Genomic DNA, 21,654 nt, shown 5'->3' on the forward strand with positions numbered 1-21,654 from the left:
ACAGAAGTTGTGAGGGGTGAGAGGGGGAGAAATACATTGGAGGGCTGGGAGACATTCGAAGGTTGAGAGAGAGAGGGGGACTGGGTGACATTCAGGGTCTGGGAGAGAATTGGGGATAGAGGGACCGTGGTGTCAGAGCAGGTTGTAATGTTAAGGGAGCTAACAGGTGATTGAGGGTAATCTACTAGCTTTGGAGATATGGAGAGGGAGCAGGAGGGATGGGATAAAGGTGGAAGGAGAGTAGGGGGATCATTAATAGAGACATTGAGATGGACAGGGGAAGTCAGGTGTTATTGAGAAAGGGAGAAGACGGGTGTAAGAGAGCGAGAGGGAGTATCAAGGGTAAGAGAAGAGGGGGTCGAAGGAAAGATGGGAGGGGAGGGAGCTGTAGGTTGAGTGGGGGTCAAGAGGGGGGCCAGGGGGGTCGTGTCGGATTGAGAGAGGGATTGTGATAGAGAGCTGAAGTGAAGTTCAAAGATGAATAGGTGGTTTTCGGAAGCTTGGATAAGAATGTTTCCAGATTTAAAGATGGAGATATCGACCTCTCCCGGAATGGAAGGGGAGAGAGTAGTGGAGAGTTTCAGACCGTATGGGATATTGCGTGACTTTGTGATGGGGAGGTTTGCGGAGAAAGAGGCTTTTCCATTTGGAAGTGCGTTTAGTGTAGAAGATGTAGTTAGTGATGATGGAGGCGTTAAGGGTATTGTGGTTGTCCTCAAATAAGGTTTCTGGGTGGAGACAGAGGAGTTTATGTTTGAGGTTTTTTTTACTGTGTTTGGATAGATGAGAGGGGTAGAGGATAGATCAGGAGTTCGGGCTGGTTTTAGTAATGGGTGAGGCTGAGGTAGCGTGATGAAGCGAGAAAGGAGGCATGATTAAGAGTAAGGGGAGAGGAGGTAGGAGTAGATAAGTAAGGTCAAATAAATAAATAAATAGCAGCACCGGGACACCCCGTTTGGGTAGCTGCACGCTTAATAAATGCTTATTATTATTATTATTATTATTATTATTATTATTATTATATTACCCAGTTTTTCATGGCACACCATACCTGTGGAGAACACAACATTCTTGGAGAGAAGCTTGTAGTCAACAATGGAGAACTGAGGCAATTCAATCTTTTCCACTCCTGTAACTGCATGGGGGCTGCCCCGCCAGTAGAACTCGATGTCATCTGTGGTGTAGCCATCTGGAAGACATAGGGAAATGCGTAACTACAGGCTCTGTGTACAACTGTTTATTTAAAATCAATGCAATCTGTGATCCTTTACATCAAGGCACAAATGGTTCATCAACATTTTATGGTGCGTCAGAGACACTGGGGTTACAAAATGTCTCTTTGCTCTGGTAGAACATCGAGAACAGCTTGGTTGGTAAAAATGGCGAATAAAGTTTGCAGAAAGTTTGTATCTTTGATTGTACTCAAATGTGTGGCTTTTTGGTAAGGTTACCAGCAATAAAGTGAAACTGAACACAAGCAATAGCTTAAATGTAATCAGAATGGCATTGCAAGTTCATTCAAGTGTTTAACACATGAAAATCAGTCCTGCAGGTGGTATCAAACTTAGGTTGCATATTTGTGTTCTAGTGATGGGGACGTTAAGGCACTCTAAATACAAAATTCATTAATTCTCTGAAAATCTTTAATCAACATATATCTTTTCTATCACAGGAGGAAAACAATTAAAACACCGGAAGATGAAATTCAGGGTTGGAATGAGGAATAAAACACAATGAGGTGTGAATAGTTGCAGCGTAATGAGACATTATTCAGATATACAGCTGTGAAACATCTGTGCAGGTGCATGCAAATGAGGTGGTGGGAAAAGTCGAAAACCAGAGCACCAGGGAAAAAATATTAACTTTCCCAAAGTGAGGCAAGGGCTTCTCACTCACGTTCGACTAATGTCCATGGCTCGGTTCGTACCAGCAGCTCAGCAAGTTAATCTGCTAAAACACTACCAAGGCTAGCGGTGATGAATTGGCAGACACTGCCTAGTACAAATGAAATGCAACCTCTTGAAACATTCAGTTGTTAAAAATTTAATGGCGTGCATTTTCTTTTAGTAAAAAAAAACACATTTTAGTAGCTGATACAACGTTGGGGACAGCAGTCAAAGTCTTTCAAACGTGCTGTTTGCAAGTACAGTACTAAAGAAGATTAAAACAATCCACTGCTTATTGAGCATCGAGTTATTCTAGCCAGGATTAAAGTCACATATTTTATCTTGTATTTTTTTCTTTTCCTTCGGTGGTTTATAGGTTCTTGTGCTGGACTATTCTATCAATAATTTACTAGGACAAATAATTTGCAAGGCTGCCTTGAAAATTCTTTTAACATTAGTCCTGTAAAAGTCCATATTCTGATGATTTTTCTTTTGTATTTCAGCTGTTGAAATTTGCTTCGCGCTCTGGCCTGCAAATCCAGCCTCAGATACTATGCGCTTTCTCTTTAAATTGAGTTTCCCTTCACTCACATACCAGGTCGTAGACTGACATTTTGAGGTGTCAAATATTAAGAAACAACATCTTATATGTTATCTACAGATGTTAAAAATACGTTATTTGGAGAAGGATAATTTTTTACCGACAGACAAATCAAACTCTTCTTGTGCGTTGCTTAATTTGTAAAATAAAATAAGTGCCAGGGCTCTGGTTGGGAGGCCACTGCAGATTGCACCCAACATTGCCTCTGCCAAGCTGCCAATGATCATAACAACACAACTACTGATCATCACATTCCTACAAGTGTGATAACTTGGACTATTCCAGGCCCCCAAAGCTATAAGAATGGCTTGGGCAGCAGGTAATATTAATTCTTAATGTATAATGAACTGATAAAGAACTGTTGTTGTGGTAATCTCTAAATTAGCCAGACAGTGTCATCTTGTGGCAGACTGTCACAAGAGGTGGGATTGACAATTAAGTGCAGGTGCTAAACACCGGAAAGCACTGGCTTAAATTAAGCTTTCTTCTTGTGGCAAACGTCTTCATTCTCAATAGCATGTGGAACTGTCCAAAACCCTGTTATTGGCCTAAATTAATTTCTCAGGTGTAGTGACAACTATTAAGATGTTTTTATGAAAGGTTTGTGTGATATCAGTTAAACATCAACATTGGAAAATACATCAATTATCTGAACCAGGTACCAACTTATGTGGGTATTGGCTTGGCTTCTGTATTCAGCCAAGGTTCATCTATGGGCTACGTGCGCCTTTGGTCTGGAGCAATGAATTAACATGTGCATATGGCCCTGCTTGGCTGTATGCTTTGCTCTCATATAAATAATTTCTTGAATGCAGAGGTAGATGTGTGGGACAAAGATTCCCGAGGATGTATGAAGCTTTCACTGCGGACTGAACATAAGCTGTTGCCTTTTCTGTTTAGGATGGTTCACCTCTTGACACTCTGGGGGTCATCTATACCCTACCAGGTGTCCTTCTTTGAAGAGCCCCATCTTCCTAATCGGGATATCTGTGCTGTGAAGGGATCCACATACAGTGCCTCCCCTCACAGCAGTCCATGTTTCCAAGTGGGCGCTATGTTTAAAGTGACCATTCAGAATTTTTTTTTGGGGGGTATAGTGGAGGTTCGTTTACTCTACAAAAAAAGAAAAGCTCTAAAAGTGCAGAGAGTTTTCTCCATGCATGTTAGGACTATTCGGCATTCTACTGTAATACAGATGTTAAATCCACAGGTTAAATAAATGTTTGCTTTTATTTACAAGATTATCTGTTAACATCACCAAGGCTTGTCAGTTGGTTTACCTTCAAATCAGTGTCTGTCATCCAGGCTAAACAGCCCAAATGTCAACAACCCCAACATTTAAAAGCTGAACCAAAGGGCGGGGGAAGGCTAAGAGGAAGATACTGAGGGGCAGATTTACAAGCACCTTGCGTTACCAGTGCGTCACTTTTTGTGAACGAGTAAAAAAAGGTTCAAACTAGCCCTGAATTTCTCTATCTTCCTTATCTCTTGCTCCCTCTCATTTTCTTCCTCACTCCCTCTAGCCTGATACCCTGACTACTGCCTGCTGCAGTTAAACCCTGGGTGCTGGAGGGAATCATAGAGGAAGCCTTGGGCCTTCAAAAACCGGCCTCCAATGGCTCCAGGTCCTAGAAAATGTCTGATAAGATTAATGCCCTATTGAAACCTGACTCAAAATTTTACTGGAAGGCACTGTCCTTACCCATCCCAAACAATTTCTTCTAAACCATACATCTCCCTATAACTCTGAATTCCAGTTTGATTTGTGCTGTATCTGTACTTTTGTCTACAACTATATCCCTTGTATGCACACGGATTCTGTATCTAAAGAGGCTATGTTCAATTTTCACAAATGCCACCACTCAAAAATGAAAAAAACACACAAAGATGTTTGTGAATTCTGTCTTCTAGGAACGTCTAAATAAAATATCGCCACAATGTTTGAATTCGGAAGAGATTAAGAGAAATGGCGAGGCTTGCTAAATACTGACAGGATAGAAAAGTTTCTAATTTCTTAACAACATAAGTAAAACACCTTGAATATTTTTTTCACTTCAATGTAGCTAATCACATAGAAGGATCTGTATCAGTAATAATTCTAGTTCTGGCAAGAGGGTGACAGTAGGAGTTACATGCATGCTTTGACAGTCTTATTTAGTCTGCACAGCCTTTTTGCAGTGTCGGTTTGTTCGATTCTTTGACATATATTTGGATGAAGAGCGTTGTCCTGGAGATTCTGGATGTAGTCAGAGTTAAAGTTACTTTGATGTTACAAAAAGAAAGTGGAAGTATGCGGCTCAGGAGATAGGACTCAGGAGTAAAAGCAGAGAAGTGGGGGAGGCCGGCATCAATAGATTTTACAATTAACCCTGAATTTATCATACCTAATCAGAACTGCCAGCATGCCACAAACTATTAAAATATTATTCCGTATCTCACGCGCCCTTTTGCATCACACTGTTAAGTGATTTGACCCCTTGCACTATAACCGAACCTCAGTTGTATTGCCTAGACATGGAAGCAGTTCCTATATGGGCCCAAAGCAAAGAAAAACACTTCCAACCACTGATACACATGGTGTAGTATGCTGGTGTGGATGAACGCTGTAGCCCCCCCAAAAGGGTAGTGATTACTACTCAAATGCTAAAAGTCAATAAACTACTTCATACCAGAAAACTGTTAGTATTGTGAAGCTTTTTATGTAAACTGCTATTATCTAATCTTTTGTGAAATCTTTTAGAATATGCTCTTATTTCAACTGTGTGTATGCAGTATGAAACTGCCCTTCTGTAGAGCACTCTAATGCTCATTACATTTTGTCTGTACGACATAAAACTGGAAAACTGTCTGTTACATTCATCATTAGTGTTTTTGTGTTGCGCATTTTATGACTTATGACCTATAATGAATGTTTCCATCAAAAAACAGCCAGTCTGCTTTTGATGGAAACGTTCATTATGGGTCAAAGAAAAGTACTTTGTGGATTAAAAAAAGTGATGTAACTGTTTTGAGTTCAATATCCTCATTTGAAATCATTCTAATCAGCAGAAATATATACATGAATATTCAGATTTAAGTTTCCAAATTAAAGGAGTAATGTTTTTACTCCATCAGGGTGACGGAGTAAAATACTCCACCCCTCATGGAGTAACCACGTTCGAATTTAGAGATGTCCAGCACCACAGGAGGCATCCCTTACACAGCTGGAACAACCATCACAGCAGTTCCTGTCAATGTATAAAAGGTTTGACGGACAGCTCTGCAACATGACTAACATTGTAAAACGTTTAACATGCTTGATTATTTTCAAAAACAAAACCCCAAATCACTATTTTGTTTTTGAAAATATAAAAACTATTGATCCCAACACTGTGGAGAGAGAGAGAGAGATAAACAATGTTTATTTAGATCATAGTGTTTAAAACCATACACAAACTTTTGGATCCTCATAGTGATAGCATCATTAAACCACATTTCATTTTAACACAATTTACAAAAATATAATTTCATAAAAATCCCATAACTGGGAAAATGTCTAAACAGTTTTAAAATCAGCTCCCCTCTTTTAATTTCTCCTTTACAAAGTCCTGTGTCGCTTTCAAGAACTTCCCCAAAGCAATTGTAATATCTAGGGATGACATATCCATAAGAAGACAAGCAGCTTGAGCACGTGAATTCACCTAATATTTTAAAAATATTAGACATAAAAATACTTTCCTTATTCCTAAAATCAATGTGCAATCAAGCAATATATGCAAAATATAATTTCTTACTCCTAGGCCACATTTACAGATACCATCCGTTTGGATCAATGCTGCTTTTATTTTTCCTTCTGACTTTCAAAGGGTTAATACCCACACAAACCTGTAGGATTTCGTGTCTTAACCATTTATTGGGCGGAAAATCCAAATTTGGAAACCGAGCCTCCTTTTCCTATGCGCTCCTCACCCAGTTAACCGATTTTTTCACCCTCAGATAATCAAGGTCTTGTGATCTGGAGTATTGGAGCCCTTGATCCGTAAGCATTCTCTTTGTAAAGACTATGTCCATGGATGGCTGCAAAAGGCTCAACTTTATGTGCGCTGCTACCGTCTGGAGGGTTTTCCTTACATCCCGTGCCCAACCAAGGCTACTAGTTTGGATTTCCTCTCTGCACCATGTTGAGACCTTTTGTGCGCCACCTAGCTCCTGGCGTTTCCAAAATCTTAATAAGGACATTGGGTTTTTACATTCCATGCTGTTAGCCCTACCTCCATTCTGATTGCTTGAATCATGGTACTATTTGGTAAAGGGATGTACATTGTTACAACGCATGCTTTTACCACGCATGCTTTTACAACACAGGTTTTTCAACGCAAGTCGTTACAACGACTTGCGGTGGGGGTGCTGGATAGTGAATAGTTTAATTTACTATTCCAACTCCAGTCCCCGTGGATAGTAGAGAAGGTGTTGGATAGTAAATTAAACTATTACCTATCCTAAAGCGCCCCCAGCGCAATTCGTTGTAATGACTTGCGTTGAAAAACCTGCATTGTAAAGGCACTGCGTGGTAAAAGTTGCGTCGTAAAGGATGTTTCCCTTGGTAAAGACAGCAGCATTTTTAAGATCATTCCTTCTTTACAATCCCACTCCCTTTTGACACTCAAATAGAGCACTTCTGCACCATGCAGAACTTGCGGGGGGATCATAGCTTCAAATGCATTTAACATGGGTCTGTGCGACATGTCGCTGTATTCTTTATTAAATCGTTTAAGGCCACAGACTGACAAAAAGGCTTTTGCAGCTTGTGCCTTCAAATGAGTATCAAACCAGAGGCCTAGGTATTTATATTCACTTACTATTTCAAGTTTATCTTGTCATAAAAACCAATTAAAATTTTTATTTTTAACTCTCTTCCCAAATCGTAAGACCTTTGTTTTTTCCATATTAACAGTTAAAAACTTTTTATCACATTAATTTTTAAACACATTTAATTTCCTTTGGAGTCCCATTTCAGTTTGGTCAAGGATCACAAGGTGGTCAGCGTATAAAAGACTAGGCACTTTGTTTCTATTAATATTCTTACTCGCACTTCTTTCTATTTTTAGCACTGCGGGGAAATCTGCTAGAAAAATTGAAAAAAGCAGGGGTTTTGGCACCCCTGTCTAAGGCCATTCTTTACAGGTATTTTGTGAGTTAGAGACCCCTTTGTGTCCCTAATGACCTGGGCCCAGTTGCCACTGTGTAACTCTTTTAAAATATTCAAAATGCCATCCGGTATTCCATAATTTTCCAGGACTTCCCAGAGACTATTACGGTGAACAGAATCGAAAGCTGCTCGGAAATCGACAAAGCAACAAAACAATTTACCAATTTGCTATATCGATTTCCTGGCCAATGCCCACAGGGCAAAGCAGTGATCTATAGTGGAGGGAGCTTCTTTAAACCCTCCTTGTTCAACTGGCACAATAGATCCCTGCTTTACCCAGTTTTTTAATTTACTTAATATTATTTTCGCAAAGATTTTTTCACCTATATCTAACAGGTTAATAAGTCTGTAATTCATAGGGGCATATACATCCCTTTTCTTATGAATCGGTCTAATTATTGCACCCTTCCAATTTATGGGAATCTTCCCTAGTTCTAAGATTACTAAAAACATCTTAGAGAAGAATTCTGCCCACCAGTTCTGGTTTGAATTTATTATCAGGGCTGGTTGATTGTCTGGGCCTGCTGCCCTCGTTAAGTTCAAAGTCCTTATTGTAGTAAGCACATTAACTATTGAGCAATCTGATTTTAAATTCGCTACTAGGCCTTTCCAATCTCTTGATCTCTCCTCTCCAATTTCCCTCCCCGGGGAATATAATTCCTGTAGATAATTTTCTTAAGCCCCTTTTTCCACTACACAGTTCATTGGGGCAACAGAAGATTCTGTAGCTGATTTTATTAGCATTCAGAACTGACGGATATTCTTAGATTCTATTGCCTTCAATAATTTTCCCCAGCACGTTTCATTAAGGAGTAATGAGATATATTCGCTCTTTATCTCTTTATCTTGGCGAGATTTTCAGCCCTAGCCTGGTCAAATTTTTTGCCTAAACTACGCCCTTCTCTCCTTAGTTCTCATTTCTTATTTAAGCAATCTATATTGAACCAATGTCCTTGTTGGCCTGCATCCTTTCTTTATCCTTGGGTGCCCTTGCATCTGTTCTTAATTCTATACTTATATATTTGACTACTTGATCTATTTTATCAACATACCATGATAAATTCTGGCCGCTCACGCATCCTAACTTAACATTTTGTTGCAGTCTAGTTAACCTTTCTATAAATATATCCGATAACCAAGTAGTTATCGGCTTCGGATAATCCATCTCTTGTAAGATGACTTTGTCCCAAGCAGCCTGTGGGGATGTTACCAGATCTAATTTTATAAAATTATGGTCACTACATTCCGAAGGACTAATCCTAAAATCTGTTACTAGTTCAAAGTTCCATGCCAGCATAAAAAACATAATCAATAGGGCAATTTTGAGTCCATATATAGGCTTTCTTTGCCGGACAATCTTGAGCTAGACTGCCGTTTAATTAGAAAAGACTTTTTGATGCTAAGTAATTTCCTAGCTTAGCAGCATCAGTCGGTATTATATTTTCAGAAAACTCTGCTTTTTTTATATCATATGAATATAAAATTTCTGTGTACCAAAGATCTAACAATTTTAGTTTTAATTTATGGTTAAAATCTCCCACTGGCAAAATTAAATCAGTCCCATACTTATCACAAAATTAATCCAAATCATTCTTAAAATGTCCCAGTTCGACCCCATATTCTTCCTGTGAGCCCCATTGCATATAAACATTTAGGATCAACATATTTTCATATTTTTTGTCAGCAAACGTTGTCGATATCCTACAGCCCAAAAGCCACTTACACGTCACAAGTAACTGGGATACCCTAATCACTAAGTTTGTAGATAATAAAATCAATGAGCCCCCTGCAGCGCGGCCAGCGCTAGATTTTATCGCCGAATGATGGATTTGTCGAAACCCTTCAACTACAGGGGGCTCTCCACAAAGCCAGGTCTCTTTTATACAAATGATCTTGTTGTTTTTCTTGAGCTTTTTTCAAAATTCCTGCTTTAGCTGTGTTCCGAGACCATTTACGTGCCAAGAGACCAATTTTATGCCATGTGGCTGCCCCATTACCTATTCTACATCACTCAGTGGCCCGTTAAATTTGGTTCCCTCCATATAACGCTGGGAAGGGCCTGCCGGACTTGTGCTATAGCTCCAGTTCTTCCAGACTTTCATCAGGTCTGAGTTATTTATTACTATATTGAAGTTTTCAAACCTTTGGTCCACTTCACTTCCTTGTACTTCACTTGTTTCTTTCCTAGGCGCACATGGAACTATAGAAAAAGTTTCTGTTGTGGAGCATTATATTCTGGTACAACCTCTTCTTTGGGCACTAGCCTGATCCCTTCCTTACGTATCTCCTTTTTTGCATTTATTATTGCAGTTATAACCAGGTCCGAATAGAGGTGTACCCTAGTAAACTCCTTACCATCACAAGATACTTGAAATCCCACCTGCCGAAGGTCTTTAGATCCTATTCCTTTTAGATTAGGGCAGTGAGCAAATGAGTTAAGAAGGTGGGATCTATTTAGAGAACTCTTCTTCATTTTTTTCCCACCTTCCCATTTTCACTTGTTCAAAGTAAAACCACTTATTCCCTTTATCCTCCTCTCCTTCCAGTCTAGGTCCCCTCAGTGACTGTTGAGTGTTAATTCTAGCCCCTTCCTCCAAGCTAGTACCCCGGGATAATTTATCTTTAATGGAAACCATAGGGCCGGGTGTCCTTGCTACCTTGGGAGGCATATGATTTATATTTTTTAACTCCTTATCCTGATGGTTTTGCTTCATATTACAGGTCTCCTTTTCTACTAGCATCCTTGCTGATTTCTCAGCACTTATTCTAGTTATTCTTATTTCTCTCACTGTTTGAGGGGATTCAAACTTAGGTTCTTGTTCAGGTACTCCTATTCGTTCCTTATGCTCCCTTCTCTTTTTCATTACACTTCTTTTACCCTTTCTTTGTGCATCTCATCCTACCAATCTCACATGCTTTGATAAACCATAACTTATATAATCACCCCTTCTTTTTACCAACATCGGCCATCTTGAAACATTAACTTCATGATTGGTAGTAGGTGATTCAGCATCATGGTTAACCAATGGGGGATCAACATTTCCAATCTCCTCCTCCCCCTTACTCCCCAGGGCTATTGATACAGGGTCCGAGACAGGTCTTAACATTGATGGCATTTGCCCCCTAATGCCATGTAATTCTCCCTCGATTTTGAAGAGGTGCCTTTTCTGAGTTTGTAAAATGTCATAGTTTAACATAGTCACTTCCAACAAGCCTTGGAGTGATTTCTACAGCATTAACATTAACTCCAGCATTGAAAAAGCGGGGGTATCAGCAGATTCCATATTTATCTCTAGGGATTGATTTTCACCATTAATATTGCCATATTTTTCCAGATGCACTGGTCCCTTGGCTCCGTATGAAACCGGGCTTTCTATTCCATTTAATCTTCCGTCTGAGGTTTGGGCTACTTCATCATTTTGCCTTAAACCCAGGCTTTCTGCTTCATCGGACATCTGTAATAGCAGTCGCGGTGATGAGAAAAGTCGAGGTGACTTTATTGCCCCCTTATGTCTTATTAGAGACTGTACCGATTGATTAGCCAGATTTACAGAGTCCACCGTGTGTTCGTCAAAAATTAAGGAGGAGGCCCTTTTCCATGATTCATCCCCTTCTTCTGTAGCCGGTGATTTAGAGGGGGAAAAGACCCTTTTAAAGTGCTTTCCCACAAAATCTATGAGGGAGTTTGATGCTGTGCCTCCCTTACTTCCTTCTTGTTGTGGTTCCTTAGAGGCTTTCCCTTTTTTCCTTTGAACACATTCAGATTTTGGCTCTGCCCCTGGACAAATGAAATTCTCCCCAGAGATTTTTGATCTCCTGCAGTAACCTTTTCTTTCTGTACTGGTCCCAATGCATTTTTATTTCTCTGAGGGGCCATTTAAGCACTTCTGATTATACTTTACATGCAGTTAAATAATCACGCAGTATTGTCCCAAGACCTACCCCAGGTTTATCAAACACAGTCCTCAGGGGGGGTGGTGGTTAGAAGATAAAACTTTTTTGTCACTTACCTCTGTTGTGCCTTAATCTTGTACTTGCGCCGTGCACGTGCCCTTTTTTTCTCCTAATTTCCAGGACAGTAAACAGAAAACAGAGTTCCCCCTTAAGCACCCTCGCTAAATAACTACTGGGAGATTGGTGCAGGTATAGGGTTATGTGGAGTTAAATTGAACCGCTTCCTCCTGCTAGCTCCTACCACACTCCTCTCATCAACCGTGCTTCAGCCACACACTCTCCTCTCCCCCTCCCACATAACTTCGTGCCCGCCGAGCTACCACCTCCCTGGGCAGGCGCTCAAGCGGGGGCTCACGCTGCCCTCGAGTAGCGCGATTTTCAGGCTTTTTTGGGGGAGGGCGAGTGGGCGGGCAGCGGGTAATAGGCAGGGCGCCCTCACTTCGAGTAGGGGATAAAAAATGTTCCTTCGAAGCACTCGCCAAGGATTTCCTTTCGGCACCCACGTGTAACAGTTCCGGTCTCCAGCTCCAGGCTCAGGCGCTAACTCTCGCGGTGTCCCGCCGATAAGCAGCAACACGTCAGGGTCACGTTCATGCAGTACAGCGATACGGCAACAACAGAGACTGTGGAAGTGTTCCCCCAAAAGTGGGGGTCAATTTGCAGTTTTCACTCCCTCTTGCTACCATGTTTTACCTGTAAAAATGTGCCATTTGACCGCCCACTGTAAAAAGGGTGGGGGGGTCAAATGACCAAACCTCTGAAGGCCCTTACTCAGTCGGGCCATCGAATTAGTATATCAGCAATGGAGAGGAGCAGTCTCTGTTGCTGACATACTGAAGATTCGCCTGAATCTAAATGAGGTAGATGGACAGTCTGTTTGGTGGGGAGGGTACTCCCTCGCCATTGCAACAAAGTACCTTCCTTCTCAACTCCAAACCAGGCCGTTAGTCTCACCCAATAAGCCACATGATTTAGACCCGAGCTGCTGTTAATACAGTACAGTGCCGAATTGTAAAATGGGGAAGTCGGATTCACTTGCATGATAAATGAGGAACTAACTTAGCATCTATAATTTCATGAGTAACAAGCATTTACAATGCAATGGTTTTGCCTTTGTTAAAGTTAGAGCGATTGGCATTGCTCTTGACATTATTTTTATTTATGTTTTTTTTTTAACATAAATAAATGGCATTGTCATTTACAATGCCACTAGCTTTATCTCTTGCAAATGACACACACCAACACCCACAGAGAGCCCCCCCAACACACACAAACCCCCCCCCCCCACACACACACCCACACAGAGTCCCCCCACACACAGCCACACAAAGCCCCCCACACACACCCACACAGAGCCCCCCCACACACACACCCACACAGAGCCCCCCACACACTGCGAGCCCCACCCCACACACTGTGGGCTCGCTGCGAGCCCCCCCCGCAGGCAACAGAGGCACGAAAACAGGGTCACAAGCAAGCAACAGGGTCACAAGCAAGCAACAGGGTCCCAAGCAAGCAACAGGGTCACAAGCAGGCAACAGAGGCACGAAAACAGGGTCCCAAGCAGGCAACAGAGGCACGAAAACAGGGTCCCAAGCAGGCAACAGTGGCACGAAAAGAGGGTCCCAAGCAGGCAACAGAGGCACGAAAACAGGGTCACAAGCAAGCAACAGGGTCACAAGCAAGCAACAGGGTCCCAAGCAAGCAACAGGGGCACATAAAGAGGGCCACAAGCAGGCAACAGAGGCACGAAAACAGGGTCCCAAGCAGGCAACAGCGGCACGAAAACAGGGTCCCAAGCAGGCAACAGCGGCACAAAAACAGGGTCCCAAGCAGGCAACAGAGGCACGAAAAGAGGGCCACAAGCAGGCAACAGAGGCACGTAAACAGGGCCACAAGCAGGCAACAGAGGCACGAAAACAGGGTCACAAGCAGGCAACAGAGGCACAAAAACAGGGTCACAAGCAGGCAACAGAGGCACAAAAACAGGGTCACAAGCAGGCAACAGAGGCACGAAAACAGGGTCACAAGCAGGCAACAGAGGAAGCAACAGGGTCACAAGCAAGCAACAGGGTCACAAGCAGGCAACAGAGGTACGTAAAGAGGGCCACAAGCAGGCAACAAAGGCACGAAAACAGGGTCCCAAGCAGGCAACAGTGGCACGAAAACAGGGTCCCAAGCAGGCAACAGAGGCACAAGCAGGCAACAGAGGCACAAGCAGGCAACAGAGGCACGAACACAGGGTCACAAGCAGGCAACAGAGGCACGAAAACAGGGTCCCAAGCATAGGCGCTTTCTGACTCAACAGTGAGGCCCTGTTTTTTCCTCGGTGTTTAATCCAGCCTGTTGGCTTGCTTTCTCAGTTTTGCCAAACATGATACCGATTATAGTGAAAGACAGGATGATGTGCGAAAAAATACAAAATGTTGTCCTGAGCAAAGCCATAATTAAAACCCAATTTAGTGGTTTCAGCAACTTAAGCATTAAACCGCATCTCTTCCATTCGAAGTCACATACAGATCTCAGCAGCAGGTGGTTAACCCACTGTGATGTCTCTCAACGTAGTTTGAAAACTAGAATTCTAACCTTAGCTACCCCCATATGAATTAATGAACGGTGTGATCTTAGGCAAATGACAATGCGTACAGTGCGTGTGCCTCACTTATTTCTATTTACAAAACTGTTAGCTCTTAAAACATACTAAAAGCTGGCAATGTTGACTACAATAAAACCCGACATGTGCCCGACTCCCCCAGCCCCCCGTCCTCTGAAGACGACACTTCACCGCGGGTTCTCAAAGACGAGCGAGCGCTGTTGACCCAAGCCCGGCGTCGCCTGATAAATCCTCGGCGGAGGAGGGCCTGCACACAGCATTCATCTGCTGATAAGGCTTGTGTGGAGAAGAAACAAATATGCATTTCCCCTGGAACAGAAAGCTCGCGCACACTCCATTTACAAACTGAAGGACAGGCTGGCCTAAGTAAAAACCCTGCGGCGGGAGGTCAGCGCCGCACAATGAATTTCATCTGATGGGAGCGGTAGCAGAGTGCCTGGCGCAGGGCTTAAAAATAGAGCGCTGTGAAAGGTACTGGCAGCAGCCGGGCCTGCGTGACCCCGGTTCACACCTGCGCTGGATGCTGACCACGGGTGGGGGTTCAGGAGGGAGCAGCTGGGGGTGTTTTGGTGGAGGGGGGCAGGTGTGGCCACCTTTGAATCTTTTCTAATTCTTATTTTTTTTTTAAATAACTCAGGAAATGTAATATGGATTATCTACATGTCTCTGTTTAGTTTACTGATTATGGAAACGAAAGATGCAGTTTCAGACTTGCAGCTCACTTTACCCGTCCCGCCGAAAACCCCTTTGACTTCTGCTGGGTCTGTCTTGCCAGTTCTGGGTGGCCCAAGCCTCGCTCCCCCCCCATGCTTTTAAGCCACCCACAAGGACATGTGCACGAGGGGATAAGGCCCCACCCCCTTCTAATGCCACCAATGACTCCACCCTAAATCTTCAAACAGTGCCCACCTCTTCCCCTCCCCCAACAAAAGCTTCAAGAGCGGCTGAAATCTGGCTGACCAGTCCACAGGGACAAACGTGTGACGTCATTGTACCTAGAAAAAACCTTTTCGTTAAACATACTTAAAGAAACACAAAAAGGTTCTACATTATCGATCTCACGGCTCCAAGGGCAACTTATCCTCCAGACGGACTGCTTGGCAGCAGGACAACGGACCACCTCTGCTTGGAGTTTGACAAGTATGTACACTACACAGGCGAGGCCTTTCCTTCTGAGCCAACCATGGCGACTAGTCACAAGCTCAGGGGGTCACACGCATGCCAGGGGCGCTTCCCCAATTACAGCGCTGACTTCCTAAAACACAGACACAACGGGCCCCATCCACACAGTGAGCGGAGCACTATGCCAAGTCACGCGGGCAGCGCCTTGAGGAGTTCCGGTTCACAGGGAGGCGCTATAAAGCAGTCTTCAGTGCCCAGGACAGCCGCACAGAACACGCCACGGGAAAGGAGGGTTTTTCACAGAGTGCAGCGGCCAGGGAGGCTGTGGGGGTATCCGATGGGCAAGGTAATATGTCCCGTAGCATACTCGGGAAGTCGAGTGGCTTAAAGAGCCAGATATTCAATAGATGGAGGACAGCGGGAGGGGGGGCGGGGTAACGGGCTCACACACAGCGGGAGGGGGGCGGGCGCCACCACGCACATGCAGTATTTTGGGACTAACTTCTAACTTCCTCATTCTGTGCAGATGGACAGTAAAGATAAACGCGGTGTCACGCCGATAGTGAAATGTGTGTTTTACCGTAACTTGGAAATAAGCGGCTCTCTGGGGGTTATAGTTTAATACAGCGCCTCGGAGGCGATTTAGAAGCACCTTAAGCCCTGACAAGGCAGAAAGCGGCGAGAGGTAAAGACGATAGGCAGAAGAACGGGGCGGTGAGATTCCAATGCACCGAAAGAGAAACGGAGAGGGGACGCTTCAGTGCGCTTTCGAATCTCTGCTGAGATGGTGGCGGGAAGTTGCGGTAGAAATGCGGAGACTCAGGTTAAAGGAAACATTCACGTCCATAGAGAATGCCGTTCAGTACTCCAACCAGAACTATGGGGCTTGAATGCTATAAATGCAATGCACCACAAACGTTAAACACAAGACTGTCCAGAAAAGATCGTTTAATAAACCCATAAATACCTGCAGTACTTTCCGGCGCTGGGGCGGCGCAGCAGCCCACCATGGCTGCAAGAGGCGGCTCCGTCACGCAGGGATCGCGAGAGAGAATGGCACGTGGCAGAAAGCTTCCCTACGACGACATCCCAGGCATGAAGCTGAGCACGGTGGAGACGAGGCTTTGCAAGACCCGGCCGGCGCGAGCTGTTTCCGGGCTCCTCCACTCCGCAGGCACCAAGTCAGAGAGCTCACTCTCAGGCCGGGGCTTCTCTCACTGCCAATTTACGTTTCCAGAATCCCAGAGGGGAGGAGAAAGTACACAAGCTGCCTGTCAGCAGCCGCACAAGGGCTCAAAAAAAAGGTGAGCTACATACTGCGTGCCGGCAATGCCGGACCAGACACGGGGGCGTTCCCGGCGTCCCGTGACGTCGGCAAAAGCCAAAGAATGTCGGGAACGCCCCCGTGTCTGGTCCGGCATTGACGGACAGGCCCCTCGTCCAATGGCAAGGCTCCGTTTACGGAGCCAGCCAATCAAGGACGAGGGCCGAACAAAAGCCACACTACAGTTCTCAACAGGATTTCGCCTGCGCGGAAAAGCTGCGCAGAGCGCAGCTTCCGCTAGGCAAAACCTAAAAAGGAGCAACCAATGTTGTCATCCAAACAAGGTTTTCTTATTCTAAGGGACTGTCATGGCGGTATCAGCAAAAAAAGGAAGAGAAGGTGTCACCTTTCTGTACAATATTCCCATTTTAGATCTGGTCTGGGGTTTCCGTAGAAAAAAAATTGTAGTTCGTCAAGTCAGTTGGCGTCTTAAAAATGACCTGGGTGTATATTTGAATTTCTGTATGGACTATTGTTGCAATGTTCACTGATAGAAGAAGTTAATGGATTTCTTGGAAATGTCTGCGATAGGGAGCTGCAGGTATTGACTGCTTTGGCATTAGTGCCTGGGCAACCATCATTCCCTTTTCTTCCTCCATGAAGCGTTGTAGTCCCTTAAACCGTTTGATGTGAAAGCGACGCCTGTCCTTTAGAGAGAGAGTTGCACCAAACAGCGGCTGAAGGTCCTCGCTGCTGTTATAATGGATTTGTGGTTTCTCGCAAGAGCTTGGCAGCTCGCCCTGTTAGATTTGATATGGCTTTGACGTCGTGTTTGTTAGCATCATTTCGATTCTACCCAGCTCCCCACACTTACAGAGATTCATATCCCCTTCCTAAGCCACAGTTAAGTGCCCGTTTATTATGCTCAGCATCCACGCTTTGCCATCCGTCTCTTTCATTGACTTCGCGTGTCTCCTTCACATGCGTTCTAGCACTGTGGCGCACTGTGCCTTTAAATATAAAAATATCCATCTCGCAGAATGATGTAGTCTTTGGTACATTAAACCTGCCACCTTTGTAATCACTGCCATTTCAGAATGAAAGCCACCCTCGAAAGATTATGTAGAATTTCACATATTTATTTTATATATGACATAAAAATGTGTCAGACAGATTTGTAATATTTGCAGACTGAATGACTGACAATGGCAGTGTTATAAGAATGAGGCAGATGGATGGCAAAGCTAATGTGTGCGTTTGGAAAGTGTTTTTACTTTAGTACAAGGCAGTCATATATGCATCTGCTGCTGGAGGAGTGATGACGAGGCATCGAAAATATAATTCCATCGATTAACAAGCATTGGCAAAGTCAATAGGTCTCGTCTATGCAAGTGCTATTGGCCTTGCCAATGTATTTTAGGCATGAGCCATGTTGTACACCAGTGTGGCTGCTTCTCAACACGGCTAAAGGTTAATGGCATAGAGGAGAATTCCGAGGAGTGCCTTCGAGTGGAATGGCGAAGAGTGGAGTAGACTGCTGTAGAGTGCATTGGCATAGTGTGTTTCAGAGCATAGTGGTGAAGAGTGCAGTTTCATAGAGTGCAGTGGCGTTGTGTGTAGCAGCATAGAATTCAGTGGTATACATGAAGTGTCATAGATTAGAGTGCTGCATAATATAGTGCAGTCTCATAGAGTGTAGTGGTTTAAAGTGCAGTTGTGCAGTGTGGAGTCGTGCAGAGTAGAGTTACATAGAGTACAGTGGTATACAGTGCAGGCAGTGGTGCTGAGTAGAGTGGCACAGAGTGAAGTTGCATAGAGTGGTGCAGAGTGGAGTGCTGTAAAGTGATGTAGAATAGAATATAGTGCTGTAGGGTGCAGTGGCATGACTGCAGTGGTGTATAGTGGATGTCCTGCAGAATGGAGTGCTGTCAAGTGGAGTAATGCAGAGTAGAGTGTCGTAGAGTGCAATGGCATAGAGTGCATTGGCACAGAATACAGTAGTGCAGAGTAGAGTGGCATACTGTTCAGAAGCGTAGAGTGCAGTGTTGGAAAGTAGAGTGTCATAGAGTGCAGTGGTGTAGAGTGACGTAGAGGGCCATGGCATATAGTAGAGTGATGTTGAGAAGTGTGGAATAGAGTGCAGTGGAGTACAGTGCAATGGCATAGTGTGGTGTAGAGTAGAGTGGACTGGTGTAGAGTGCTTTGGTATATAATTTTGCAGAGTATTGTGACGTAGAGTGCAGCAGCATAGAGTGACACGGCAGAGAATTCAGCGGCATATAATGCAGTGTGGTAGAATACAGTGGCATAGATTAGAGTGGTGCATAGTAGATTGCAGTGGTGCAGGGTGTAGTGATGCAGAGAAGAGTCGCATCATTGCAGTGGCATAGAGGGTAGTGTTGGAGAGTAGAGTGGCAAAGTGTACAGTAGCAGAGAGTGCAGTGGCATAGAGCGGTGCAAAGTGGAGTGGCATAGAGTGCAGTGGCATAGTGTGGAGTGATGCAGAGTGCAGTGATGAAGAGTACAGTGGTGCAGAGTGCATTGGAATAGAGTGCAGTAGTGGAGAGTACAGTGGCATATAGCTCAGTTGCAAGAGTGCAGTGTTGCAGAGTAAAGTGTGTAGAGTGCAGTGGTGTAGAGGAGTGCATTGACATAGAGTGGTGTAGAGTACAATGTTGCATAGTAGAGTGCAGTGGTGTAGAAAGCATGACATATTGTGCAGTTGTGTAAAGTGTATTGGCGTGGAGTGCAGTAGCAAAGAGTGCAGTGGCTTAGAGTGCAGTGACGTAGAGTGCAGGGGTTGATAGTGGAGTGCAATGGCCCAGAGTGCTGTGTTGCAGAATGGAGTAGATGTAGAGTGCAGTGGCATAGAGTAGATTGTTTCAGAGTAGAGTGAAGTGGCATAGAGTGGAGTGGTGTAGGGTAGAGTGAAGTGGTGCAGAGTGTAATGGCACGTAGTGCATTGGTGTAGAGTAGATTAGATTGGTGTTCAGTGGATTGGCATAGAGTGCATGGGTGTAGAGGTGAGTGCTACAGAGTAAAGTGCATTAGCATACAATGTATTAGCAAAGAGTACAGTGGAGCAGAGTGCAGTGTTGCAGAGTGATGCAGAGCAGAGTTGTGCAGAATAAGTGCACAAACGCTAATGAGTGGAGGTGGCATCACCTTGTGTATTGATTTGTTTTGATAATACTAAATTATTTGTTTCCAACACACTTTAGAATTAACAAAAAATGTGCATAATTTCCTGCCTCATAATTCGGATATATGCTGCACAGTTAATTTAAATTGTGTACTAGAAAAAATAAATGTTCCTACCCACTGTATCCTGCAAGATTGACACATAAACCGTCTCACTTTGAAGTCTGAGGAAGAAAAGTAAACGTAAAGGTCCCTCTAAAGACAGAGCCTGTCATTTGACTTCTGCCTTTAAATGCACAGCAATTGTGACAAAATAAGAACAAGATTTGCAAGCCTGTTTACAGAAAGGTGCACTATTGGAAGAATACAATGGTAATTGGTGTGAAAAGACTTTGCTCCTTGGGAGGGACAAACTCACCCTGAATAGCCTAAAACAAATAAAGCCAGCCAGAAGATGCGAGTTACAAACCACAAAGCCAATGGTAAGCAATGGGCAGAATGCATTCCCTGGGAAGGTTTCTGAATGTCCCCAAGATGTCTTTAGAAAACCAGACAGCTGTGCTATCTGGTAGGCTTCGACCTAAACACCAGGTACACTTAGGTTGTACTTGCTCTAGTAGAGTGGACAGTGCAAGAGTCTTTGGGTTCCCTTAAATGTAATATAAGATATCCTCTTGCCATGCTTTGAAATCAGACTGAGGGGTCACTGCCCCTCTACCCAAAATAACCTTGGTCTATTAAGATGTTTTACAACAAATACACAACCTCAATAGACAAACTGCCCCCGGAGACAAGTAACACAGGCTTATAGTCCTAACTGGAGATGATAAATGATAATTATAAATGCGTCCATTGTTAGATTTCTAAATCCTAAAAAATCTGTTTAAAAATGTAATTGGTAATTCACAGTCCACTGTTAGGTGGTGATGGGGCGTTGGATCTCTTCTTGTCCAAAATTCACATTGCATGGAGTCCTTCCGGACAAAGAAGTTCTAGGCCCAGAGTGCTGTTCTTCCCCAAGTCAACCCTGCACACAAACTTTGTCTTCTGGGTAGTTAGGAGCTGGAGATCTTGCTTCTGGGGGGGTAGGTGTTGTAAGTGGGGGTCCTTATCCCTCACCGCCGCCACCAAATGCAGGAGGCGGGAGTCCCTGACCCATCGTTTCAATGTTAGGTTAAGTAAGGACACAGTCTGAAATAGCCCTGCTCACCCCCTTGTTATGTTATGTTATGTTATGTTATTTATTCTTTTGTATAGCGCACGGCTACTCAAAAAGAGTGTCCCGGCGCTTTATGGAGAAGGAGGGCTGCAACACAATAACATAACACCATTTAAAAAGAAAAGGACAGAAGGCCTAACAAATGCATACAGGAAAAACTGGCTACTGGGTAAACAGCCAGGTCTTAAGGCCTTTTCTAAAAGCTAGTAGGCTAGTAGCTCCCCGCAGAGTGAGCGGCAGAGAGTTCCACAACTGTGGCGCCAGTAGACCAAAGACCGGGTCGGTTGGTAGAAAACCAATCTCTTTTGAAGATACTTTGCTCCCACCACGTGGAGAGCTTTATAGGCCAGGGTCAAAGCCTTAAAGGCGATCCGTTTCCGGATGGGAAGCCAGTGCAAGGTTTTCAACAGGCCCGAAGCACTGGCCTGTCTGTTTAATCCAAAGATTGCTCTCGCGGCAGCGTTCTGCACCACTTGGAGCCGCTGCAGCAAATACTCTGGCAGGCCCAGGTAAAGAATGTTGGCATAATCCAACCTGGACCCGATCAGAGCTTGCACTGTAAGTTTCCTATGCTCCTCAGACAACAGGGGAAGGAACCTCCGCAGCATCCTAAGGATGCCGAAGCACGTGCCCGACACCCCGAGGATCTGGGATTTCAGTGTTAA

The 21,654-nt window shown here is 44.0% G+C and overlaps 1 protein-coding gene across 1 annotated transcript in view; it reads right to left on the reverse strand.

Moving 5' to 3' along the window:
- Positions 1-21,654, reverse strand: part of GABRB2 (gamma-aminobutyric acid type A receptor subunit beta2) — a 900,075-nt gene that overhangs the window by 48,103 nt on the left and 830,318 nt on the right. The window contains exon 6 of the mRNA XM_086931398.1: positions 1,052-1,189. Within this exon, the coding sequence (XP_086787524.1) occupies positions 1,052-1,189 (138 nt within the window). The remainder of the gene's footprint in view (positions 1-1,051; positions 1,190-21,654) is intronic.

The sequence above is a fragment of the Lissotriton vulgaris genome, chromosome 7 (assembly GCF_964263255.1).
Source record: "Lissotriton vulgaris chromosome 7, aLisVul1.2, whole genome shotgun sequence".
In the NCBI taxonomy this organism is placed as follows: domain Eukaryota; kingdom Metazoa; phylum Chordata; class Amphibia; order Caudata; family Salamandridae; genus Lissotriton; species Lissotriton vulgaris.